This window comes from Pagrus pagrus (genome assembly GCF_965226575.1).
Source record: "Pagrus pagrus genome assembly, chromosome: 17".
Taxonomy (NCBI): Eukaryota; Metazoa; Chordata; class Actinopteri; order Spariformes; family Sparidae; genus Pagrus; species Pagrus pagrus.
This window is the reverse complement of record NC_140201.1, coordinates 11685974-11711588: the sequence shown is the minus strand read 5'-3', so window position 1 is coordinate 11711588 and position 25615 is coordinate 11685974. Positions and strand designations below refer to the sequence as shown.

At 42.2% G+C, this 25615-nt stretch overlaps 1 protein-coding gene across 3 annotated transcripts in view; it reads right to left on the bottom strand.

The window, feature by feature from the left end:
- Nucleotides 1–25615, bottom strand: part of trps1 (trichorhinophalangeal syndrome I) — a 124976-nt gene that overhangs the window by 89967 nt on the left and 9394 nt on the right. For all 3 annotated transcript variants that reach the window (XM_084379063.1, XM_084379064.1, XM_084379062.1), the window contains exon 2: nt 12050–12534. In XM_084379063.1, coding sequence (XP_084235189.1) covers nt 12050–12062 — 13 coding nt within the window. In that variant the 5' untranslated portion in view covers nt 12063–12534. The remainder of the gene's footprint in view (nt 1–12049; nt 12535–25615) is intronic.

The window sequence follows — 25615 nt, the reverse complement described above, 5'->3', positions numbered from 1 at the left end:
GTTGTTTAAACTACTGCCTGATTTATTTTATTCCGAAGGCCAAACACCCAAAAGTTGGGGAAACCACATCAGTATACATAATGTGCAACCCTAGTACCTTTTCTGTCCTCTCCTGCAGACTGAAGAGGACGATGGAGCCACTGGTCCCGGAGGTGTGTTTTCCACACTGGAAATTTGTCAGGAGTTTATCAAGATAGGGCAGCATTCGAGCACACAAGCCAAGGGTAGCAGGGCAGAATGGCAGAGTGACTAAAGACTAAAACATCCTTCAACCAGAAGGCCAAGTTATCTCCCCTGTGACTGCAAGAATTCACCCTGCCAGTGTGTCCTTGAGCAAGACACCGAATCCTTACCAGTCCCAGGGGTGCTGTTCTATAGCGGAGGCTGCAATTTCAGGGGGGAGATGAAAAGAGAAATCTCGCTACAGGGGATCAGTGGAGTATCACAAAAAGCCTGTGAGCTCGAGTCACCAAAGTTCCACGCCTCACCTCACCACAAAACACTCTGGTGGCAAATTATCTGCCTCCCCCTCCTTCTGTCTATGTGGCACTCTTTTCTCTTACTGCCTTCCTCTTTCCCTCTCCTCCTGTCCTATTATGGACATAGCAACAGAGTTGCTGTCAGGACGACTAAAGGTTTGATTCACCGTCTGTCCCTGTCTTAATGTGCGTGTGTGTGTGTGTGTTAGATAGCAGATAAGAGTCATATATAAACAGCACTTGAAAGCAGAAATGTAAATGTTTGGAAGTCAGAGCAGAACACAGACCATATCAAGATACCAGAGAGAGCAAGAGAGAGGGAGGAGAGATTAAAGCAGAGTTCACACCGGGAGAACTAGCAGGAGACTGCAGTCAAGAATCAAGTCAGACTCCAGTCATCAATAAAGCTTAGTGGAGCTCAGCATCTGAGAGCTATTCAGCCAAAATCCCTAATCTGTGGCTGAATGTAAAGGGATGCATCAAGTTCTGAAAAGGCTGACCAGTCTGATGCATTAGACACCTGTGTTTTATTAATCACAACTTTTCAATGATGGCACAGTACTCACAGAGGCTTTTAGTTTAAGAAAGTGAAAACAATGTGTTCAAGCACTGCTGGAGTTCTCTGGTCATACGCCATTACAATCAAATGTATGTCCTTTTCAATACATTGCAGCGTGTCCTGTCTATTATGATTTGCATCTACATATTGCAAAATGTCAGATTTTGCAACACATCATCTAAGACTGCACAAAACGACACTTGTAAAGTGGCTGCAGCTGCTGGTTGCAGAAGTACGTTCCCCAATCTGATTCCAATTTCAAAATTATCTTCTAGCAATGTCCTCAATGTTCCTCAACATACAGTAGAAATACAGAAGTCTCAAGAGGGATGCTGCGACTACACATTTTGATTAGTTCAAATCTTGTCTTGAGATCTTGCCTGGAACGACTCGAGGCCAGAATGAATTTTTGTAATTATGCATGTATAAGTATCGTTTGGCAAACGACAAACACTATGACTGGCTGTCTACTCAAACATAAGGACGCAGTGAAAATGCTATGAAACACATCTGTGTTGAAATCAGCAGGAGGAGGGCTGGTTAGCTGTTAGCTGTTAGCAGGTGCTGGGCAGAGTTCTGAGGTGTGTTAAGCTGAAGCGGGCCAATAACTAACGCAGCCGAAAGCTTACCCAAACACGGCTTATAGAGCTAAAAGAGTTAACAAGCTTAATGAGCTAAACATACGGCAGGACTGACAGTTTCTGTTCAGAGGAGCATGAATCTTTTAACAGTGAATTGCAGTTTAATGTGACACAACACATTTACAGTAAGTAGATCTACTTAAGTACTTCAGCTGGGTACAGTGTGGAGGTGGAAGTACTTTGAATGGTAATACTTTCACAACTATAGATGATGAATACAAAGTAAAGAAGCCTCACTTGTGCGCTCACTCTGGTCGGGACGGTTCAAAATGAAAAAAGTTCATTTGGAGCTCAGGTTTTGCACAGTCGACGGCTCTAATACAATACCCATGAGCCTCAGCTGCCATTGCTGTGAAAAGGAGGCCAGTCACCTTCGGACAGCAAAAAGGAACAGAGGTAGTTGTGTTGGAAAGGTTTGCAGGGTGAGGGTTCAGACACTGTTCGACTATTCCACAAGCACCTCATTTGTTGTATGCTGACCTGATTTTACTTTAAGCGCAGCTAAGAAATGTAGATCAGGTTTTATTGCAAGTTTGTGAGTGAGCTGGTGAGCCAGATTCATAGAGAATTCTGCTTTCAAAAGACCATCAGACTCTCGATCCTTCATCCATGGTTTTAAGATCAACAGGAACTCATATTGCCTTAGGACAGCTGCATTTATCATTTTTTCAGAATTTCAGAATGAAGGCGTAGATGTTTGTGTCTCAACGTGTTATAGAAAATGCCTGCACACTTTTTTTTTTAATTAAAATGTCACAACTAAGTCTAATTGGCAGGTTTTTGTTTTTTTTCCTGCAAATGTGGCTTTAACTTCAGATCTGACAGTCAAAGTGAAGCTGCGAGCGGGCTCCATGAATCAAGTGTGACACGTTTCTGGCAATAATGTCAGTGTTTGTAGATTTTGTACTGTAAGTGCGCGCATATGCGCGTGTCTTGTGCAGTTTGTTCGTAAGTACATGCTTACATCTGTGTACACTGTAAATACATACTTGAGAGCGCATGTAAGTGCGTGAATGGTTGCACAAGTGTGTACTTGTCCATGTGTGTGGATAGTGAGTGAGTGATTGTTAGCAGAAGCTCGTTAACCTCAGAAGTCATTACCACAGCCCTGAGGTTTACGCCAATTAGACAAAATAAACGACAAGCGAAAAACAAAACAGACAAATGAAAAACAAGAAGAGAAGAGAAAGTGATTACTGAGGGAAAAATTAAAGTGATTATTTTCACCAATTTGAGAAGAAAAAGCAGCTTTAAATGACAAAAGAGTGGCAAAAACATTTGGCTGAAAAGAAAGTAATTATTAAAGTAAGAAGAGAAAGTGATCATTTGAGTGAGACAACACATTGGACCCAGTCATCAGAACTTATACAGATAAAGACACAAGAAAAAGACAAAAAATGTCAAATCAGAAAGAGAAAAAGAAAATCAGTGTTATCAAAACCAGAGGAAAAAACTAAAAAATAGGAGAATAAATAAGTTAAAAAGAAAGAAGTGGAGGACCGTGACGGTGGATGTTTTCTTTGTGTGTGTGTGTGTGTGTGTGTGTGTGTGTGTGTGTGTGTGTGTGTGTGTGTGTGTGTGTGTGTGTGTGTGTGCGTGTGTGTCTGTGAGAGAGAGAGAGTGGTATAGTATTTGACATCACTGCTCCTATGTATTCTCTTTTTTTCTCCCTTTTGTTTTTACAGCTTCACCATAGGCAGACCAGACCGCTGGACACACATTCAAACACACAAATACGTATTCTCTCTATCTTTCTCTCTCTCACACACACATACACACACACACACACACACGTGCACGCACACATACACAGTCCCATATGCACAGACCCCTAAAGGGGCCTTTTTCCACATTGGGCCATATGGTGCAGACAGGCGCACGGAAACAATTCTCTAAAAACAACACACACTCTGCACTTAGAAACCTGCCACATAGCTACACACACACACACACACACACACACACACACACACACACACACACACACACACACACACCAGACAGTTAAACCTGCTGAATGAATTGCTGCCTTGTTCAACAGTGCACTAATGGCAAGGAACCTGCCATAGAGATTACCACACACACATACACACACGTTGAAACACACAGGCATACACACGCAGAGGCTCAGCATTAAGCATTCTGGGGCACTTATCCATTAGAGAGGTTAGTTATTTTCCCCAGTCTAAAAGTAGGTATTCAACTTCATATTCCAACAGAGGCAGTTGTAAATCTGCTCTGTTAAGCAGCTGGGGCAGATGTCTGTGAGAGCTGGAACACTTCAGAACCACAGAGCGCCAGTTATACCGGCTAGTATAACAGCTAATATGTGACTTATTTTGAATCAGACAAAGATGGTATTAAAATCAACACCTGACACCTAACCCCATGTGCTCACAATGGTCTAGACCGCCACAGTGAAATATATGTACTCTAACGACATCTTAGATCTCAGGGCTCTGGTGGGACTGGCTATAGTCTGGCTGAAAGTTTGAAAATGTGCTACACTTAAAGAAAAATCTCATCCAGAAATTCTTTCATGGATGCTTTTTACGTTGTTGTTTAGGAGAACGCTGCAACGCTGTTTTGCTGTGAAGCTCAGAGATGTTTTGTGGTCTACCAAACTTCAACCGACTTTCTATTCGCATGACAGTGAGTAGATAATGACCCCGATCCATCAAGTGCAATTTTGAGGTACTCGTTCTTTATTTGCGCATTTCCATTTTATACTGCTTCCATCAGCCAGGCCAAGAATCAGTCCATCCATTCCTGGCAAAAGCTTTTGCCATTAGCATATAGCATATTGCTATCTCGCTCACACGGATTGAGAAAGTATCATTAGAGATATAAGTTTCTACCTCGTCAGCAAGATAAACAACTGACAGGGTCGATTGGAAGCCAAACCAAAAAGAGAACTACACTTCACTTCAGGGTTTTACTGTGGACTGCCATCACCGACACTTTAGATTTTAAAAACCTGCATTAGAGTTGTTTAGCAATGAATTTCTGACAAAAATCCAACCTTTGAGACAAGCGCCGGCATAAAAGCAAAGCATTTAGTCAAAATTCACTACATGACAAATGAACTGGCAGCAGTCCTGAAGCAGTATCACATGCCAAACTTGAGCAGATCTTAACTAAACAAAGCACAGACACCTCCTTATTAAGTCTGCCTTGAGATCATCATGACTTCATTCTGGTGGTTATACATTCAGTCTAATATCTCTCTCCCTGTCTTTTACACTCAAATCAATGAACTGCCATCTTTCTATCAATATGGTATGCTGCCCACACTCCTTCATTAAAAGTGTTATTTCATCCACTGCCTTTTACTGTCTGTGAAGGTAAATCTATTTCTCTGCAAATGTCTCATTGTCCGATTTTCCCGGTGCAGTCAAAGACTCGGCAGGTCTTTCAATATATGTAACAATATGGAACGTTTCATGTTGCATTACTGACAATTGGCTCTGAAAGGATTCGGGAGTCAAACTCTGCAGTGTTTGTTATTGCAGTCAAACGTATCCGAGGGATTCAAAGCAGCCGGAGTCGGAAACATCCCATTTTCCAAGTCCACTTACTCAGCAATGATTCGTTAAGACCAAAAAAAGTGTTTTCTGTAAGACATGACGCAGAGAAAGGGAGCAAGACTGAGTCATCCCACCGTGAGCAAAACTTCCTTTCAATAAAAGAGGGAAGAAACAACATAACGTTCTGTTTAATGAGGCTCCAGACTAACTTCTCACCACTGTCAAGAAAAACAAATCCGTCCTTAAGTGAATGTTCTCCTGAAACTTCTCTCTTTATTACTTTTCTTTATTATTATTGAAGTATGAGCAAGTATTCAACGTACTTTTACCTCCCAACTGTACTTAGATAAAGAAATTCAGTGGGTTTATTTATTTATTTGTTGCTCACAAGGTAGAATCATCAGGGAAAAAATAGGGTTTACTGCATCCTTTCGGATTTTAATGTGCCAGATTTTCCGTCAGCCTCACGCCGAGTAGCCAGCCACTGATAGTTACTATATTAAGAGTCACCTACTTAGCGACATTAGCATTATATGAACAAACATATACTCCTCGGAGACATTCATCACAGACGCACGTCCCTGTGACAACTGGATGCCGCCAGTCACGTAGACTGTTCTTACATACAGCAGTAATCCCCATACACAAAAATTAGATGTACTAGCTAATACCATTAACTGGTATTAATGCTGCGAGCACTGAATGGAAAGACATGATGGATCACCTTTGACGAGCTTGTTTCCGAGAAGCTTTAATGTTCAGACAAACTGAGTAGTAAATACAACCTTGCATTTTTCACCACGCAGCTCTGCTCTCAACTGCTGAAATCATTTCAATGTGTTGCGCAAAGCATCCGACATAATGAATGATGAGATCAACAGATAACGAGCAGAATCACGTGTACTGTATGTTTACAGACAGTCTCATTCAGCATCTCTCTTGTTGTTTTTGGCGATGCTTGTGTCTTCCTGTTGTGCCCACATTGATTCACAGATCATCACTCCCCCTGCACTGGCATTGGCAACGCAGTCAAACAAACACAGCGGTCTACTGAGGAACTCACTGCTGCATGGTGACTGACTCGCTCGTATTGTGCTTTGCTGGGCACCTGGACCTGAAAAAACTACCAGTTGGAACTATCTGTCGGCCCCCAGCTACTCTGCTTTTATTGTTCTGGCAAGTTGGTCTACCCTGCCAAGCAGCCTGGCTGCTCTAGCTGGTTGCGCTGGCTTGCTAGCTGCTGCACCACCGCTAGCCACTAGCCTGTCAGCTCCCAGCTGCTCTGTCTTTATCGTCTTGGGTAGCGAACCTGGAGCTGACGAATTGGCAGCGGCACTATCAGCAGCCGCCTGAGCCTCTGTCTCTTTGTTGCATTTCCTCAACAGTGGCCTGCCTTACACAAATCTGCATAGATTCTGACAACATTTTATAAAATGTGAAGCAATCCATAACATCCACTGCGCATGGAAACTCTCCCTGTGAAGTCAGGAGATATAAGTGAATGGGGAAAGTTGCCAAGTGATACAGAAAATATCCGCAAGTACTGCCAGTAAGGGCAGTATGTATGACTAATACGTGGTGATGAATGTTGAATAGCAGCAAAGTGCTCCTTCAAGCAAAAAAAAAGTTTTTGTCAATATAAGCAGCCACATACGAGCTGACTTGGCATTAATTTCTGTACCTCAGACGAGGCTGCGACTGCAGAGTGATTTTTCCTTCCAGACATACCAGAAGCAGCACACAGCTGTATAGTTCACCAGCATATGGATTAAATAAATACAGTCTGCACAGAGCTTGTTAACACTTGTTCACTTGGCTACAACACACTGTTGTAGCCAAGTGAACAAAAAAAAAAAAAACACACACCCACATCTGTGCACACCCAGACGAAGGCACACACGCAAGCGTCATGCACACAAACACAAACAGGTAGCGTCACGCACACACACACACACACACCCGCAAACATTAAAGAGTAGTTTGTAAGTGAATGGGTGTGGAAGCAAGTAGTGACACATATGTAGGTCTAATGGCTTGAGAAGCACACGCATACAGACGAATATATATAGTTGAGGCGGAAAGCTTTTCATAGGCACGTGTTAGCATTAACGCATTTACAAGACTCCAGCAAGTGTGTGTGTGTGTGTGTGTGTGTGTGTGTGTGTGTGTGTGTGTGTGTGTGTGTGTGTGTGTGTGTGTGTGTGTGTGTGTGTTTGAGTGCTACTGTGGCGCTACACATAACCAGTTTTGTATCAGCATTACGCCACTATGTTACATACAGGTCCACAGACTTATATACAACAGAAGCCTCACACACACACACACACACTCAAGCAACAAGCTGTGAGTGTAATCCTGTGGTGTAATAGTACTGAAACACTGAACCACTAGTTGGGGTCTGGTCTCCCTCTAGCTCTGTGGTCACTCGCTATCCTAATCTGATTAATGGATTTCAGCCCCGACTCCTCTACAAACACAGACACAGACAGAGAGGAAGATAAATCGGTAGAAGCCATGAAAACTAGGTTGGGTCCATTGCCCCTGCTTTGCCTGGTTACCGTTCTTAATCTGATTAATGGATTTTTTTTCTGCCACAGAGAAGCCGGATTTAGAAAAAGCTCGGAAAATTAACACTGAAAGTGGCAAAGAAACGTCAGTCTGATATGGCTGCACACAGCAGTCCGATACAGAGTGCACAAACAGGTGGACGGGAGGAACAACCGAATTTCATGGGTGTTTAAGTGAAAACTCTCGATATAAAGTCAATGCTGCCATACAGGCAGTGTCAAAGGTACAAAGCAAAGCACCTTAACTTAATCAAGCATACTGCAAGCTGGGGGGCAGGATTGGCAAAAAGCTACTCCAATATTACACTGATTTATTATCAATCATAGAGCCAATCAGAAGCCAAGTTTAGCTGACTGTGCCGAGTGTGGGCGAAGTCAGCCCAACACTTAGTTGACTGTTCCTTCCTAATATGTGGCTGCATAGCTGCGGACGGTCTGGGCTGTGAATGAGCTAAAGTTAGCTGTACTGCTACTAGCTTAGGGACCCAAGCGCCCAAGAGTCATGCTTATCCGAGGACCAAGGTAAAGTCATTCATCATGAATTTGTCATGGGTCTGGGAACTAGAAATGCCAAAGTAAATTCTATTTCCTGGGTTACCTCTTCAACATTGAGTGAAACATTTATTAATAGGCAACCAGCTACTTTTTGACAGATACAAACATCTGACACACTGTCCACATAGTGCTGTGCATTATGGTTGTTGTAGTTCAATAACCCGCCCATTGACCCCGCCCGTTCATCCCAGCCCTATATATTAGTGACAAAGCCAACAAAAATGAGATAATAGTGATGACAGACTGCCTCAATTTCCAACTGGTTACGAATGACTATAATAAACAGACACACACTCAGACAGAAACCCACGCAGAGAATGACACACACACACACACACACACACACACACACACACACACACACACACACACACACACACACACACACACCCGTCACTTTGATCTTTGATTGATTCTTTGCCCTTTAAACAAGTCGATCATTAACAAACCAACAAATTAAGTCATTAATTGCCATGACAGCTGGTGACACCTCCTTTATTAATCTTTGTCTGCATAATTAATAAGCCTTAATTGGAATTAATTAGAATTAATTGTTGTTTGGGGTTTGGGGGACAAGGAGAAAAACGCGCTGTGTATGTGCGTGTAGGAGGGGCAGAGGTTTAATGCCCTTTGTACGGGATGATGAATGGGTGCCTGTTGCTGTCACACAAACATGTACAGAATGAAACACTGACACAAAAACCTGTGTCAGTGCGTGTGTGTGTGTATGTTTGTGTGTGCAGTACATCCTACTGCGGGAGGATGAGATCATCAGACACACATTGAACAACTTGTTGACCCATTTTATGCAACTGGGTCAGCAGGTAGCTCGCATATGTACGTTCACACTTTTTTTTACTGAACCCGATTCTAACTCTTGTTGTTTACGTGTGTGTGAAAGATGCACACACACACACACACACACAGACACAGAGAGACAGAAGGTGACGCAGAAGAAAAAAAGAGAGAAAGATCTTCTGACAGACGAGAAGGAAAAAAAAAACCTGCATGGGGGTTCGCTGCCTCAGAGCAGAAACTCATCTGTGGAGCAACTCCTGAATGTCGTGTGTGTGTGTGGGTGCATGTGTGTGAGCGTGTGTGTTTGTTTGTGCAACCGTGTCCGTGTGTAGCGCGAGAGTCAAACTTGCTCGTGGGCCCGGCTGAATTGTCTCCACTCAACATTCCTCAATTTTCTAAGAAATCTGCCAAATCTGACTTGTACTAGCACATCAAAGACTATATAATACCACAACACATACGCGGCGTGCACGCGCGCACATGTGTATATACACAGCTGAAGGCATGCGAAAAGGCACATGCGTAGACACAGTTGGACACACACACTCGCGCAGACCACAGCTAAAAGCATCAAGCAGCTCAAAGCAATCCGCCCTGTTGAATAACATCACCAAGCAAAGCCACCATACCACATAATGAAAAACATACACAAACGCACACACATACAAACACACACATGTGCGCACAAGGTCTCATGCGTACATACCCGGTGCCGTATACTAAAGCGTGCACTTATCATGTATCTACGCAAACACACACGGAATAAGGCATTCATTTGCTCTTAAAGGGTCAGTTCACCCAAATGACACCCAAAAAATAACTTTACAAAGCCTGACATTTTTATTTAAGGAGATTTGGGGCAATTCTCCATGAAGGCTTCTGCCACCACCCCGATACAATTAGAGTGAGTGGAATTGATTGCAAAGCGCTGAAAAGTGACATTTGCAAAAAAAAAAAACGCATTGTTTCCTTCCAGAAACAACATCCCAGTTATTTTGGGTGAGAACACTTCTTGCGTTTTTTCCTTTTGTTTTTCTTTTACTTTGTCAGAAACTGTTCACAATGAAAACTGTCGACGCAGCAGGAAAAAGAGCATGTGCGAGAAAGAGAAAGGAAACAGACAGAGGAGTGTGTGATGACACAGGTGTAGGAGGATAACACAGCAGTTGTATCTGTGTGCGTACTCTTGGTACGAGCGATGACTTCGGAAAAAATCGAAGCCGTTTGTGTATGCGTGTGTTTGTGTGTGTGTGTGCACCGTCAATGCACAGTTTTATAACGGACCCGATGCAGCAAAATATGGGACATCTTGCTGCTGCTTACTTTTACCAAAGCCCATGCACTCACATACAAACACACAAGAATAAAGAATTGCATATACAGTATAACTGAACAAAAACAAAATCTTGCTTACTTTTAACATACACGCGTACAGTATTTTAACGGAAACAATAATCACAGCTATTATTACAACATATCCTACACCACAAACCACTGCACCTTTGTGCACACACTTACATAATAACCTCAACTGTATGTACTTGCATTTCCTGTAGTACAATAAACTCCCAAAGGCATGAATGTGTGCTGCAACAGAAACACTGGCCTTTTCAATTCAAACAGTTAAACAAATAAAAGCTCCACACGTCATTAACAAGCCCGAACATGTACAGTTTTTGCGTCACCCTTTAATTGCTCCCTATCACTATCACCGGCCTGTCACACTGGCTTCTAGATACACACAGTTACTTATCGATGTTTTGGAGAACAAAGTTTGCAGCATTCGCAAAGCAAAATCAACAGTTATGTCAGAGAGGATCGGTTTACAAGACGCGTCTGGTAACAATTACTTGAATATGATCTTAGCCTTCAAACAACTGACCGAGTTGCTACTGCTAAACTTTACTGAGTGTAAGGAACTAATGAGCTGTGTTCATGCAGAGGTTTACTGTACCAGGGTGCAACAAAGTAAGCATAATGACGGTGCAAGTAATCGCTCGTCAATCGCTTCACAGGGTCAGACGCATTCTTTAGAAAAATTCTGAATGTGGATAATAATCGCACAAACACTTTTCCGCCCTCGCAAGTGCAGCAGTTGAACTTAAAGACCACAGCGTATGGGTAGCACATCGGGGCAACACACACAGTCACTTCCTCCGACTGTGATGACTAAGAGCACTTTTTCATGAGACTTCTCGGAGTGGCTCTGCATAAACGCCATTTTATCAGCGAGTCATTTACTCTCAAACCACCTTTCTGCAATCAAGCTGCAGCAAGGCAACAACAATGATCTGCTGCCGAGCCCCGCGAGCTGCTCCAGCTCTGAGAGGCAGAGAGGCCGGCTGCGACTTTTTGTCTTTCCTCCGAACAAATGATGCCTGTAGTTTTGTGATTAGTTTTTAATGAACTTTAAAACAACAAACATGGGTCACTGTGCTAAAATAATATGCTCTGGCATGGGCCTGACAACACACACACACCCACACATACACACACACACCAAACTTGGTCTATTAATTCTGTTGTGCTTTTTTTTTTACTTTAACCTACATAAATGACAGCAATGCTTAAAGATTGAGGCTAATTCTACAAATAAATTCAATGATGTATATTATAATTTCATGGTATAAATAAAATATTTCAATGACAATGATCTAATGTTTCAGAAAAGTTAATATAAGGGATATGATCCCACCTCCATTTACTAAATGTTACCAAAGCATGCAGACATTTCATTTACACACATATGCTAATAAATTATACATTATTTTTTATTTCATATTAAATTCATTAAAAGTCATTCAAGTACTTCATGTTATCAAATGATTGATGTCATATAATCCTAGTGATGGAGATAATAAGGGTATTAAAGTAATTAACCTTAATATTGAGGGATTCATAATTTAAAAAATGACTGTCCTACCTCTGTCGTTCATCAGGTTATAAAAACATCATGGCTGACTCCTGGCCTTGGCATCAGCTCTGTTGAAGCGGCTCGATTCGACCCAGTGGTCCGTCCAGCAGCAGCAGCCACCAGTTCGGCTACTGTCCCTCTGTGTACTCCACACACGGTAATGGGAAGCAGAAACCAGGTGTCAGGCCCAAACTAATATCCCATCATTTTCTTTATCAGGTCCACGTAACTCCACACAGGTCCGAGAACATCAGAGCAAGAAGGTCTTAAACTCCATGTAGCGTCAGCTACTTTTGGTCCAGGGCTGTTGCTCCTGTTATGCTTCACAGCTGGGCAACACAGCTTTGAGTTCGATTATGTGTGTTGTAGATCCGTGTAAGAAGTATTCTGTAGGCTGCCCCCTTCTTGCTGTCCGGTCCTTTTTTCTTTTTGTTTTTTGGTTCTGGTTTAGGTCCTCAGTCACGGTTGTCAGATTCCACCGTCACTTTAACAACCTGGAAAATGACAGAAGAACAAATAAAGTTAGAAACGACCACATTCTGCAGCGTTTACTGGAACCACATTTTTATGTATATGGGAAACCATTTTGCCCCAACTTTAGACATCTAAACTGACTGGCTGATCAAAAGGTGCACAATAAGCCGAAATATTAAGTGCCCTGCTGAGACCCCGGCCAGTCAAACACTCTAATTGTACCAATTTTGTTTCATCACCGTAGTTGACAGCTGACAAAGTCTTTCACGTGTGAAGACTGTTTTAAGGGCACAGGATAAAGCCAAGCCACCGATAATACATTCCACACACACACACACGTCGAAAAACAGTGACATGGAAAGCATCACCCAGCTTTTCTCAAATGAAGAAACCTGTCATTTTTTCCACTTTGTAAAAATGTGTGCCATCCCCTTTTTAAAAAGCTTCTAGTGAGGAGGCTCTATTGATAGGAAATACTTCTTTACAACAGCTGAAAGGGAGGGAGGGAGGGCATTATAGAAATTGGTGCAGTCTAATAACAGCTATCTATTAAATAAAAAAACACTGGTGGAAACACACTCAGTCAGCTACAAGTAATTTGAATAAAGAGTTCAGTACTGTGTGCTGCCAATAAATTGGTGACAGAGAAGCCACTAATAACACTACGAGGAATTAATTCAAATTAAGGAAACTGTTACAGACTGTAGTAGCAATCGGTGGCTTCTTCTCCTGTGTTACTTCTAATATTCACTCCATTTCAATATTGATCACTTCATGACTCAGAACGAGAGAGTCGTCAATGAGCAATTTCCAGGAATTAATAAATAAACCCATTCTCGCATATTCAATTTCCCGTGGCGACCGTTTACGCTTGTATTTTCTTTATTCGGTAATTCTAGTGTTAAATGTCAGACTCTACAGTTCTCAGTTCCCCCTTTTGTTGCCCCAACCACAAAAATCACCCCACCCTCTTTCTGTCTGTACCACTCCTCTCTCGCTCTCTCTCTCTCTCTCTGTGTGCCACCCCTTCTTCTTCTTTCCATCCGTCTTGCCTCTTTCTCCCTCTCACCACAAATCTAAATCTGAGTCTGTATTTATACAAAGCCCGTTTCCTTGGGTCAGTCTGAGCAGTGTGTGTGTGTGTGGAGGAGACAAGTCCGAAAGTCTTCACACATACACACACTTCAGAGCGGAGTCTATATTTGGAACCTGTTTCTCGGGCGCTTATAAAGCCACCGTTTTATCTTCTGCGCATATTAAACCGTCTTTCGTTGGGACGCAACAGAACTATAAACTTCAGATTTCCATTACGAGCTGCACGACTTCGTTCGGAGTTTAAATGCAAAGTAAAGGGGCGAAGGAGGCGCTGTTATACCTGGCCAGCGGTTTACCTGGTTCAGTGCGGTCCTCACCACATCCACACGCAGTTCTAACTTTTTCGGACTGTAGATAGAAAATTAACACAGCAGCTATTTGGGAGCTGGAGTGTGTCATTATCTGAAAAAAGGGATATCTGCTGCTTTAAAAGAAAGGAAAAAAACAAAAAGGACTGCTGGCATGAGAAGTTAAGCACATTATGAGTCATTACTGAAATTATGAGTCATTTCAAAGACCCGCCCATCCTAAAACAGTCATGTTTTTCAGAATATAAAGATTTTTTGTATATCAGTTCCAGGTAGAAGTTTGACATTGTGTCCTCGATGAGAACATCCGATATATTTTGCTGCTTTAAATACACATAAATGGACACGTTATGAGGAGCGAATGCAAACACAAGGACACACACAAACACCAAAGAATGCACACCGCGAGCACACACACACATGCTTCCGGTTATTACATGATTGGCCACATAATAGCGTTAGCTATTAGCGCTGAAAGAAAACGTTTACTTCACCAACGAAAGAAAGCAAAAGAAGAACCAGCAGGCGACTTACTCATTAGTAGTACTCGCAACAGGGAAAGAAAAGGGAAAGAAAAGAGTTTTCTTTTTTCTTTAAGAGTGTGTGCGACTCTAAATATTTTCCCTGTGGAACTCTGACTCAGTCGAGCTGCTGCTTACTCATTTATTCGATCTGTCTCTCTGTTTTTCTCCTTATCCTCTTTATTTTTCTTTGTTCCTACACCATGACTTATCACGTTCTTTCATTCTCATCTCCTCACGTCCGTCCATCAACTTTTAACTTTCCGTCTCACTTCTCCCCCGTCTCTCTCTCTCTCTCTCTCTCTCTCTCTCCCCTCCATCTCCATCACTCTGTCTTTCCCATCAATCCATCACTGAGCTCTGTCATTTTCATATGTGTCTCCTGTCTGTTTTTCCAACTGTCATTGTGAGATCACCCCCCGCCGCCACCGCCAGCATCACCGCAGCTGCCTCCTCCTGCGCTCCGACCCCCCTCCGCGAATGTGTGTGGTCCGTTCCGACTATAGACCGTTACATTGTCCCAGACAGGTTGGACTGCGCCACTAGCCGGCAGACGAGGGGTGGGAGGAGGTGGGAGAGCGGGGAGGGGGGTTCCTAGGGAATGTTTGTTTTTCTGTTTCCAATTTGGTCCAGCCCGAGGAACTCCACACTCCGCTCTGTCTCAAACACACCATTCATGACGGCCTGACGTACATGATTACACACAAATACCCACTCACTAACTCTCCCCCCCCCCGGCTCACGCGGACGCACGCACACATGCTAAGCGGTGTCATTGCCACCAAAATACACGTACACTGACGACCACACTCAAACTCAATTTTAATCATTATTACCGTGAAACGAAAGCCCTCTAATTTATCTTTATCCTCATCTTTTATTGTTTTCTCAATTGTTATTGCTAATGCCGTTTCAGATGACATGGTGGTCAAACTAATTACGCTTGTTTCTTCCTTGTCTCTCAGTGATTTTTCCCCTCTGCCCCGGGAAAATGATTGTCTTTGAAAGGCTCTTTTTGATGTGTCTTGCTGCGTTTTTAGATGTTATGTAGACAGAGTTAAGCTCCATGTTCCACCAATTAGAGCACAGAGAGCACATTGTCTCACATTCAACTCGACCGTTCCATCTGAAATGGATTATTTTAGTCGGGTTTTGTTGTTTGGACTCCAAATACGCAATGCTGATCTTCACATGTACTAATAAGACTTTATCTTGTATCAGTGCAAACAAATAGACCGACGGACAGACAGTTATGAGGGCTTTCCTTTTTCTGATGCACATTGGTTTGTTTTCAGATGTCATGTAGGCCGAGTCCAGTTCCACATTCCATCAATTACTCATTGGACCGACAGGAAACCACACTGTTTTCTATTAAAACGCTACATTATAATTACAGCCTCGCTCAGTTGTTTGGATTGTTTGTATTTTAAATTCACAAAGCGTGATGTTCAAATGTTCTCAGAAAATATTGAAGACAGACAGAAATCAGATATCAGAAGCAGACAGACAGGATTGGCACGCCGATTTTAAAAGTTATGTAATTTTGGGTTTCCCTTCGACCAATCACAGCGCAGAAATAGAATATATAACCGTGAAGCACAGCTGAAAAGAACATCACCACATCTGAAAGTTGTTGTTTCGTGTGTGCCTACTTTCTTTGTATTACAAATACATAAAGCAGTGTTGGGAATTCAAAATTAAAGTGCATTTGCATATTTTTTTTGTATGAAAATTGCCTCAAAGTTCTTGATAGGTTCTTATTGTTTGCTCGTGTTCTGAATGCTTTTGGGCTAAATCGAAGTTACAGCATGGCTATGTTTACCCTGGTTACACAGACAGGCGGAAAAGTAGGTCTTATTTTTACAGTTGTTGACTCATCACTACTGCAACATGGATTTATCATCAAAAGCTGAATGAGAGGCAAAAGAGCAGGCAAATACAACAGGAAAGGCAGATACATCTGTTCTTCATTCTTCCTTTAAATACACTATGAAATTGCCAGAAGCCTTCATAATGTTCCCGAAATGAGCTTGAAATTTACATTAGAGAGAAATGATTGTTTTGTACAGTTCTATCACAAACATCCTGTTAAATCACAATAATAAAAAATGTGTCTTCTTCTCCATCAACAGCTACAGTAACCCCTGAGGGTCAATTTTAGTCAGCTAGTCACAACTCCTCTGTCATGTGGACTGATGGAAGAGTGTGAAAGAGAATGAAACAATACAGTTTTTTAGACCTTGGCTAGAAAACACTAATATGATATCTCCCAGCGGAGGACGTGTCAGCAGTTGAGGAGCAGCTGACACTAACTGCTGATGTCAGCGTCAAAACGGTGCGCTGACGACCGTCTACGGTTACATACAGAATATTTGAGTTGAAATTAAACCCACTGACTAAAATCTACAGTTTAAATGAAAGTGGAGCCAAGACAATTAGTCAATTAATCGAGTAATTAGCAGCTCCGAGAATTCATCTGCGACAATGTTGTTTTTGAAAGCACAAAAGGCCAACACTTCCTCAGTTACATTTCTGTAACGTGAGGATTTGCTGCTTTTGGTTCGTGGGAAGCTGGATATTTGGAGGGTTTGGATGGTGTTACGCACAAAACAAAACATTTCAGGACCTAAACCTGGTGCCTGGTACATTTTATGGACCAAACAATGACTCAAGAAAATCAAGAAAATCAGGAAAATCAAGTAAATGATACGACATATTCTTATCAAAGCTACACCTTCTCGACGCCCATTTGGTTTGCTGTTTGCGCTGCAATGTAGGCAGGTTTTATCGCGTAGAGACAAACAATAGAGCCATGTAAAACTCAAAGAGAACATGCCGTCCTAACACGACCACGCCAACAATTTTACATAAATCAGTAACCCTGATCAACCAGATCTCTTCAGCTGTTGAGGTTAAAGCTGAGGGCGTGGTCCATCTTTTCATTACAAGAAGCAACGCCCAGAGCTTTCAAGTTTTGTTCTGACACAGATGCACACGCATGTCACTGACACAGTGCCACTTCCCAGTAATAGATAGGTTCCTCTTAGTGCCTCTCAGCTCCTATTAAACTCTCAAACTAATGGTATCAGTCCTTTTTCTTCCTGTGGAGTGTGAATCGAGGGCTTTTATTGGATATAGACGAGGCATCATTGTCAACACTCAAATATGTCAAAATGCAGCCAGCAGTCTCAGAAGTATGGTTTGTTTTAATGAGGCTATTTTGGGGCATTGTGCTTTCATTCAAGAGTTGACAGTAAAGTAGATGTCATGGGGAGAGAGAGTGAGGGTGAGTGACGTGCGACAAAGGTCTCCGGGTAGACTGGCGACATTGCAATTAAATGGTATGCACCTCAGAGCACCAGGCACAAGAGACTACACCCCAGAAATATGATAATGTACAGAACTTTTTATTATTAAAATCAATCAAATCAACAGCTCAAATTGGCCTCCTAATGCTTTACTATATGCCATCTGTAACTCAGGGAAGTCAAACTATTCTTGCAATGTTGGAAATGAGAAATCCCAGCTGTAAATTTTCAGTTTGGTTACTAAAATACAGCGGAATGGCAGCGGGAAAAAAAAAAAACAAATGACTGAAGGATTCATCAAAAATTTAAAGTTTGTGGACTGGAAAGAAAAACTTTCTGCTCTGGTTAACATAGTGGCAGAAACTGCCGTTGGGTTAGCTGCTGCTGTGGCTGGTAGAGGGGACAAACTCACCAACCACAGTCGAGACAGGATCCCTCTTTGCCTGGATGGACGGTGTTAATGTCCCGCCTTGATGTACGATAGTAGCAGGAAACCGGGAGCTGCATAAATCAGCGAGGGGACTGTTGATTTTGACCTTGCTCTCCGCAGCTTAGACTCTCATACATCAAAAATAATGGAGAACAAACTCTGCTTCAGTGCTAGTTGTAGGCGTAATGGAAGGAACTAGTAGCTGCATAAATCAACATGCTGATTGTTGACGCTCGCCTCGCTGTCTTTTCCCCAAAAAATACGGAAAACAAACTGCAGCTCTGCCAGAAACACACACATTACACACATGCATCTCAACCACCCTGCCCCAAGTCTGCCAGGCATATCTGATGATTTTAAAACACACACACACACACCTCTGTATGTGTGCGTGTGTGATGGTTTGGTTTGGTTTGTCTGTCTGGGTAAGCTCAAACATTACGTCAGTCGCACACACGCACATCCACAGACAGAAACACGCCGATACACTATACTCTCTCTGCCGTGTATACACACACACACACACACACACACACACATGCACACACACACACACACACTTTCCACTTCTGGAGAATCGGACGTTTCCTGCGAGCGGCCGGCCCAACGGGAAAAATGTCTGGACAAACTTAAGACACACACACGCGTATGCATACAGACACACAACGGAACATTTTCAACCCACAATGTTGACTTTATATTCCTTTCCAGAGCCCTTCTATCTGCACGCTGGCCAAGTGAAGCAGCGTTTCCCTGTCGAACACCATCGGGAAGCAGGACTGGGAGGTTTCACGGCCTGTGTGATGTCAACGCAGGGCTGGACTCCTTTCAAAAACTGGACTTTAATCAAAAACTCAAAGCCAAATGATCATAATATCACAGTGAGTCATGTAATTTTTTTTTCATGGAGGGAATTTCACAGCAATTATAACATTCTTTAATTTGTTTCAATCAAAGATACTGAGCCATTAACGTTCCTTTGATTCTTGCATAAAAGCTTCGAAACTGATCTGGCGACTGAATGCCAAAGCAGCTTTTACTTTCCTGGACTGTAGCAAGGAATGTTATGTTGTTAATTTGCAAAGAAATAATGTGAAAATGATTATGCAAACCATATTTTGTAAGGAAACTTGAAAGAAAAAAAAAGGCTAAAGACCCGTGCCAAGTTTTTGTCAGCTTTCACAGAGGAGCAATAGAAAGCATTCTGACTGGAAACATCATAAACTGGCACGGGCAATGCACAGCACAGCACAGGGCAGGGCAGGAAGCCTCTACAGTGGGTGATTAAAAACCAACCAGAACAACATTGGCACCTATCTACCGAGCATCAGTGACATCAGTGAAGTGAGATGTCTGCACAGAGCCAAAAGGCTACTAAAAGACAACACCCACCCCAGCCACAGTCTGTTCACCCAGCTGCCATCTGACAAGAGATACAAAAGTAGCCGCTGCTCTACAATCAGACTCCCGAGCTCATTCTCACACTTAAATATGAGAAATTGTTTGATTTTCTATAAATTATTACCTTCATCAAAATATTTCCACAAAATTTAGATGGAGGATGGTTCTCAGCCCAGGATAGACTCATTAGCTTTTGGTGTGGATCCGAAAAGAAACGACAGAACCAGGAATTTGTTCTCACTTTCTTTAACACTATGAAATGCAATTTGCACATTTTCATTCATTTCTCAGGGATTAATGGATCCTGATGAGACAAAAAATATCAGGCGTAGGTGGCTGGTATCTGTGAGTAGTATAGGTACACCTGCACATTATAATCCAATCAAGTACAACAGCTCTGACACATGTTCTACTTTAAGTACATATATATGTATATATATATATATATATATATATATATATATATATATATATATATATATATGTATAGTTTAACTAATAAGTCTTTGACAGTGTCTGTCAAAATTGAGCATCATTGTCATTGTACAGGTAGATTTATGGCTGAGCTGCTGTATCGGATTTCACAGGTGTACCTAATGAAGTGGTTATGGTCTGCAGCACACGGAGCGTTATTGTAAGGTGTAACAACTTACAACAGGATGCAATACTCTTCTCTTCCTCCCTCCTTCTCTACACCTCCTCCATTTTCATCTGTAAAATTGAAAACTGTCAAAGCTGCCTCATTCTTCAGAGACTTTGCTTCATAACCCCATATGTGTAGTCTAAGTCTGTGGCCCTGTGGTGCAACATCACTAGAAACAAAACAAGAAGCACTTGTTTTACCTTATTCTTCAAGATTAAATCTGCTTTAAGTATCAGGCAGGATAAATCCAGAGTATCTCCCTATTCACACCTTGCCAAACTAATCCTGAAGAGATTTTCATTCGTTGAAAATCAAAAACACGGAAGAGCACTTGTTTTATCTAATCTCACAACAGACACATACCCGGAGGATTTATTTAAATCTGGTAAAGACGCATAAAGGGCATATTTCTTATTGTCCAAGCAACTGAAAGAACACAAGACAGCAGAGGGAGCGGCCAATCACAAAAGTTAAGTCGATCTGTCAAGGCATGTCATCTGTCCGGGTTTCCCTAACCTGTTCCCAACCCATTTTATATGTGATGGGAATGCAATCAAATTTCAACTTGCTCCTTCACGGTGTACATGTCAAACATTCAGTATTGCGATGCGCATTTTCGTACGGTACATACCCGCAAGCGTCTCCTTATTTTCAACTCCCTATCCTGCTGTGATCCTGACCCTTTCTCCCATTAATGTTCAGATTTCATAGCGATACTAAAAACAACAGAAAATCTCCCTCTCTTGAATCGCCTACTGTTTGCAGGTATGGAACTATATATGAATAATTTGAAAAACCTTCCTCAATTTTGCAAAAAAAAGGTTTCTATGTTATCTCGAGGTGGTTTAAGCCGTTTTCCAGTCAATGTCCCTCATGGAAACACCTTTCTTTGAATACGTAGCCAACATTTAACTCACATGACTGATGAGTTTTTTACGCTTCAAGAGAAAAAGAAGAACAAGAAGTAGCAGCTGTGTCCGCTGTTGGCATCTTCCCAGATAATGTCATTAGATTCCCATTCCAAGATTAATTCCCACATTCCCAAGTAGAAGGTTAAGATGAACAGATTGTTTCTTCTTCTTCTTCTTCTTCGCCTTCTTAAAGGTTTGGTGGCAGTTATCAAAGAACTGGTTTTGCTTCCAATTCGCAACCTCTATTTCTTCTACTCTGTTTATTACAGCCACGCAGCACGTAGCCCCTACCGTCGACTTCTGACGAAACTACCATTTGCGTAGCCTAGTTAATTCGCTCCAAATCAGTTGATTTTTAAGCGTTTGCTTCAAATTCTCTTGATAATTAGACGGAAACAGCTCCCAACTCGACTAAAAGAGCGAGAGAGAAAATGCGAGCAACTCCGAGAAAGAGATTCTCACATCTAGGTGAAACCGGCCTCTAAAGAAAAGGCAGAGGACATCTTGGGGTGTGAAGCACTAAAAAGCCCAAAAGCCATGTTGCAGAACAAACACCATGCCCCCCGCTGTGCTTTTCCACCCACCCCAACACACACAAGCACACAAGCACACTCACACACACAGGCCCGAAGTAAATTCAACTGTCAGCCGTAAAGTTTTCGACTATAGCGAGTGATCTTTTGCCCCCTTTTCTCTCCCCACTTTTCCCCGTCCCCGCTCCTGTGTCTATGCAAATGAGTTCCTCGTCCGTCCATCCGTCTTTCTTTATTCATTTCCTCTCTTATTTCCACCTTATTGTTCTAAACATTTCCCTTTCCTTCTCTACTTATGTCTATCACTAGTTTTACTACCTCATCTTTTGTCTCACTTCCTTTCCCCTCCCCTCCCCCATTCATTAATCTATCCATCTCTTTCTCTCTCCACCACACAGGCCAACACTGACCATAGACTACCTTCTTTATCCCACTCGCCTTATCTTCTACCTCCCTAGAAACGAGAAGCAACCCCTTCCTCTTCCCTTTTCTTCCCATCTATTCTTCCTTAACCCCCACCCCCTGCTAACCACACACACTCACACTTCTGACTGTGGGCCTCTGACACCCACCTTCTCGTCATCCCCTCGACAAAAGTCTCAAAGACCCCCAGATGTGTGCCCCCTTCATTTCCATTTCAAAAAAGAACCACCACCTCCCCTCCCTCCACCGTCCATCTATCCATGCATCCACTTCTCCACACACACTTCAACAACACACTGTTAACACATTCACACACACACTTATCAGCAAGTTGACTTTTCTTCTTTTTCGTGAGAGACCGAATCAAAAAAAAAAAAAAAAACATGCTGACCATGACAAATATCACTTATCAAGATCCTTTAAAGGGGAGTGCTGGACCGTTGCACCCAGAGTTAACCACTAGAAGACTTCCCCTTTCGGTGAGAATTGTTTTAAACATGCTGATGGTCACAAAATCCAAACATCTCTCTCTTGCTGCTGGTTCAGGACCCAAGGTGAGTCCTGAGGAAGTTATTGCTCAAGGCTTCTTGGATGGTGTTTTAAAAAGTATGCTGGTGTTGGTGTTATAGCGCTGTGCAATTAATAGAAACCAAAAATCAATATCACACAAACTACTTTTAGTTGGTTTGGTTTGTGTTCACTCAGAGAAGAATATTTCACTTTGATTCTTCTTTAAACAAACACATTTAAGTTCTCCTAAGCCCTGATTACGTTAAACATTACAACCCACCATTGTCTGTTTATTGCTCAGTAAAAGATTTAATATAAGCAGATATAGAGGCAGTTTATTGCAAATGCAAAAAATACCATTCCCACTCCTATGAGATATCTGTCAAAATTAAGATTTTTTTTTTTTGCATATCGTTCAGCCCTTATTTGTAGTTCTGTAAATGGCCAGAAAATACTATAAAGTAAAACATATAAAAACACCCATCATCAGTTTACTGTAGCTGAATCACTTAAACTGACACGCATGTTGTTAATTATTTTGTCCAATACTGACTTATCTTTGCAGCTCTAAAGGAGCTATTGTTTCATTAATAGTTACCAGTGTGTATGTGAATATCATCATATTAATTTCAGGTTAAAATTGCCCAGCCCTGCTTGCAATACTACGAGAAGACTACCCTCTTTAATTCCTACTTTGTGAGACAACATTTACAGTATATACCTACAGCGCTAATCCAGTGACTGCAACCGAGACGACCCTGTCATTTGCATCACGCTGCAGCAACTGAAATTCAAATTAGAAAGAAAAAAAAAAAAAAAACGAGCTCCGCCCACGGTTGTGGCTTACAGCTCAAAGTCAATGTTTCATTTGACATCAAAGAATCCCCTACATTATATATGACACACACATAAACTAAAGTTTTTGCAGCAGGCCAAGATGCTACACCTTTAAATATGCCGATTAAGCACTCTTAACTGCTCTAAGAGAAGATGAATCCCTGCTTCTTTCAAAGTTTATGTGGTTTGAAGAGAAGCCCTGAGGGCATCAGCTCACACTGTCTGCAGGCCTGTATCCTCTAAAGCCCAAAGCTGCTACTGCAAGATTATTTAACAGCATCAGCAAGCCGGGCCCAGCCCCGTCGCACGGAGAACAGGTGAGGCTGTTAGCTGCATCTAACCACAGTTCACTGGTTCTTTCAGAAGATGGGCAGAAATGTCAAGCTGGACCAGAGGCGAGTTGGACGGGTGTCACGTCCCATCCCCCTGCGCTCTCTCTTCCCTCTGCTACGGTGCAGCTGGCCAGAGTTACATGAATAAAATAACACAACCGACCAGACTGGCCACTCAAGAATTACAGTTACCAGATCCATGCTTAATCTTTATTTTATGCTTTTTTTCTACAGTCTAAACAGTCCACACGGCCAGAGACACGCGCACGAAAATCTGCAGAGGCTGGTGTGGCTATTCGCTTTACGGAGAGAAAAAAAAAATTACTTGTTAGTCGTTTAAATCATAGTTTTAATTTGACGGGACGCCATAAAAAGTCTGCCCCTTATTACACAGACACACAAACACGCACGCACGCACATGCGAACGCTCACAGCGACAGACACACGCATGCGAGCACACACGCACACAGAGTGAGGACAAAGACTACTTTGAAAAGTTACTCAGTCGCCAGATGTTTTAGCCAGATCCCAGACTACAATACTAATGGGGCTGTACGTGCGTGTGTGTGCGTGTGTGTGTGTGTGTGTGTGTGTGTGTGTGTGCAAGAGAGAGCGGAGGAGAGAGAGCCCAAAAGTTTTAAAAGAGGCAAAAATGAGTCCCCTTCCTCAGCAGGGATATGGTTCTAACAAGGCTGCGAGAACTCGCTCAGAAATGAAACAAATGGCTTCATATTTCACTCGCGCAGACACACACACAAAATGGCATTTTTAGCAAATATTGTGGCATCGAATAAAGAGGTAGTAGCTGGCGATAATGCCATGTGACTGCGAGACATGCGCCGGGCAGAAGGCACGTCTCCACAGAGGAGACCGCCACATCAAATCCAGGAAGAAATGTTATTGTGACTGAGAAGGATCACAATAGCAAACAAACGTCAGCGCGTATTTACACTAAAAATGAGAGTTAGCTGCAATTTGGGAGCAAGTAAATCTTATATTTTGACAACGATTACAGTACGATCAAACACACGTGACGCCAACAGTCTCTCTCGTCTCGCGGTACAGTAAGAATAAGACAGACAGAGATTTAGTGATAAAGAAACAGGGTGACGGAGGCACTTACAGAGAAAAAGGAAAAAGTGAAACACAGACAACAAATTCGTCAGCGAAGAAATCTCATGTGTGTATGTGAGTGTGCAGGTTCTTGCTTTGACTGGTGACAGTTAACATTTAGTACAGAAACAAACAATCTGTGAGTCAGTTCAATCGTAACCAAGCAGAGCATGAGATAGATTTGACCTCAGAGGAAGGAGATAAGAGCTGATAGACTGTTAGAACGACTGATAGGCATCTATCAACAATGCTAAACTGTCTGGCATGAATGCTTTCCAGTACTCCAGTACTGCAGGCTAACCATGAGAATGTGTGCATTTCAGATTTTATTATTAGATATGCATCATCATCATCGGATGCCATATTAATGAAATATATTGAGCTACAGAGGGTTGAAATCACCTGCAACACCACATCAGAAATAACTCATAACTCAAATTCAGCTTGAAAGTAGCATAAGGAAGTGTGTTCTGTGTCGTGCACTTAACTTGTTGATAAAATACAAAACTTTGACCTGTAACGGTGTCAAATACTTTAACTTACAGCTGCAAAGCAACAGGTGGATGTGTTGATTTCTCTTACAAGCATAAAAATCAAAAGACTTCCCCTCAATCAGGATCAATCGACTGTGTCTTCACTTCAGAGAGAGATAACTTTTACCCAAGCAGCTTCCTCGATTAAAAAATAAAAAAGATTGCCACTTCCACTCGAGAAAAGTCTCGCTGAATTAAGCACA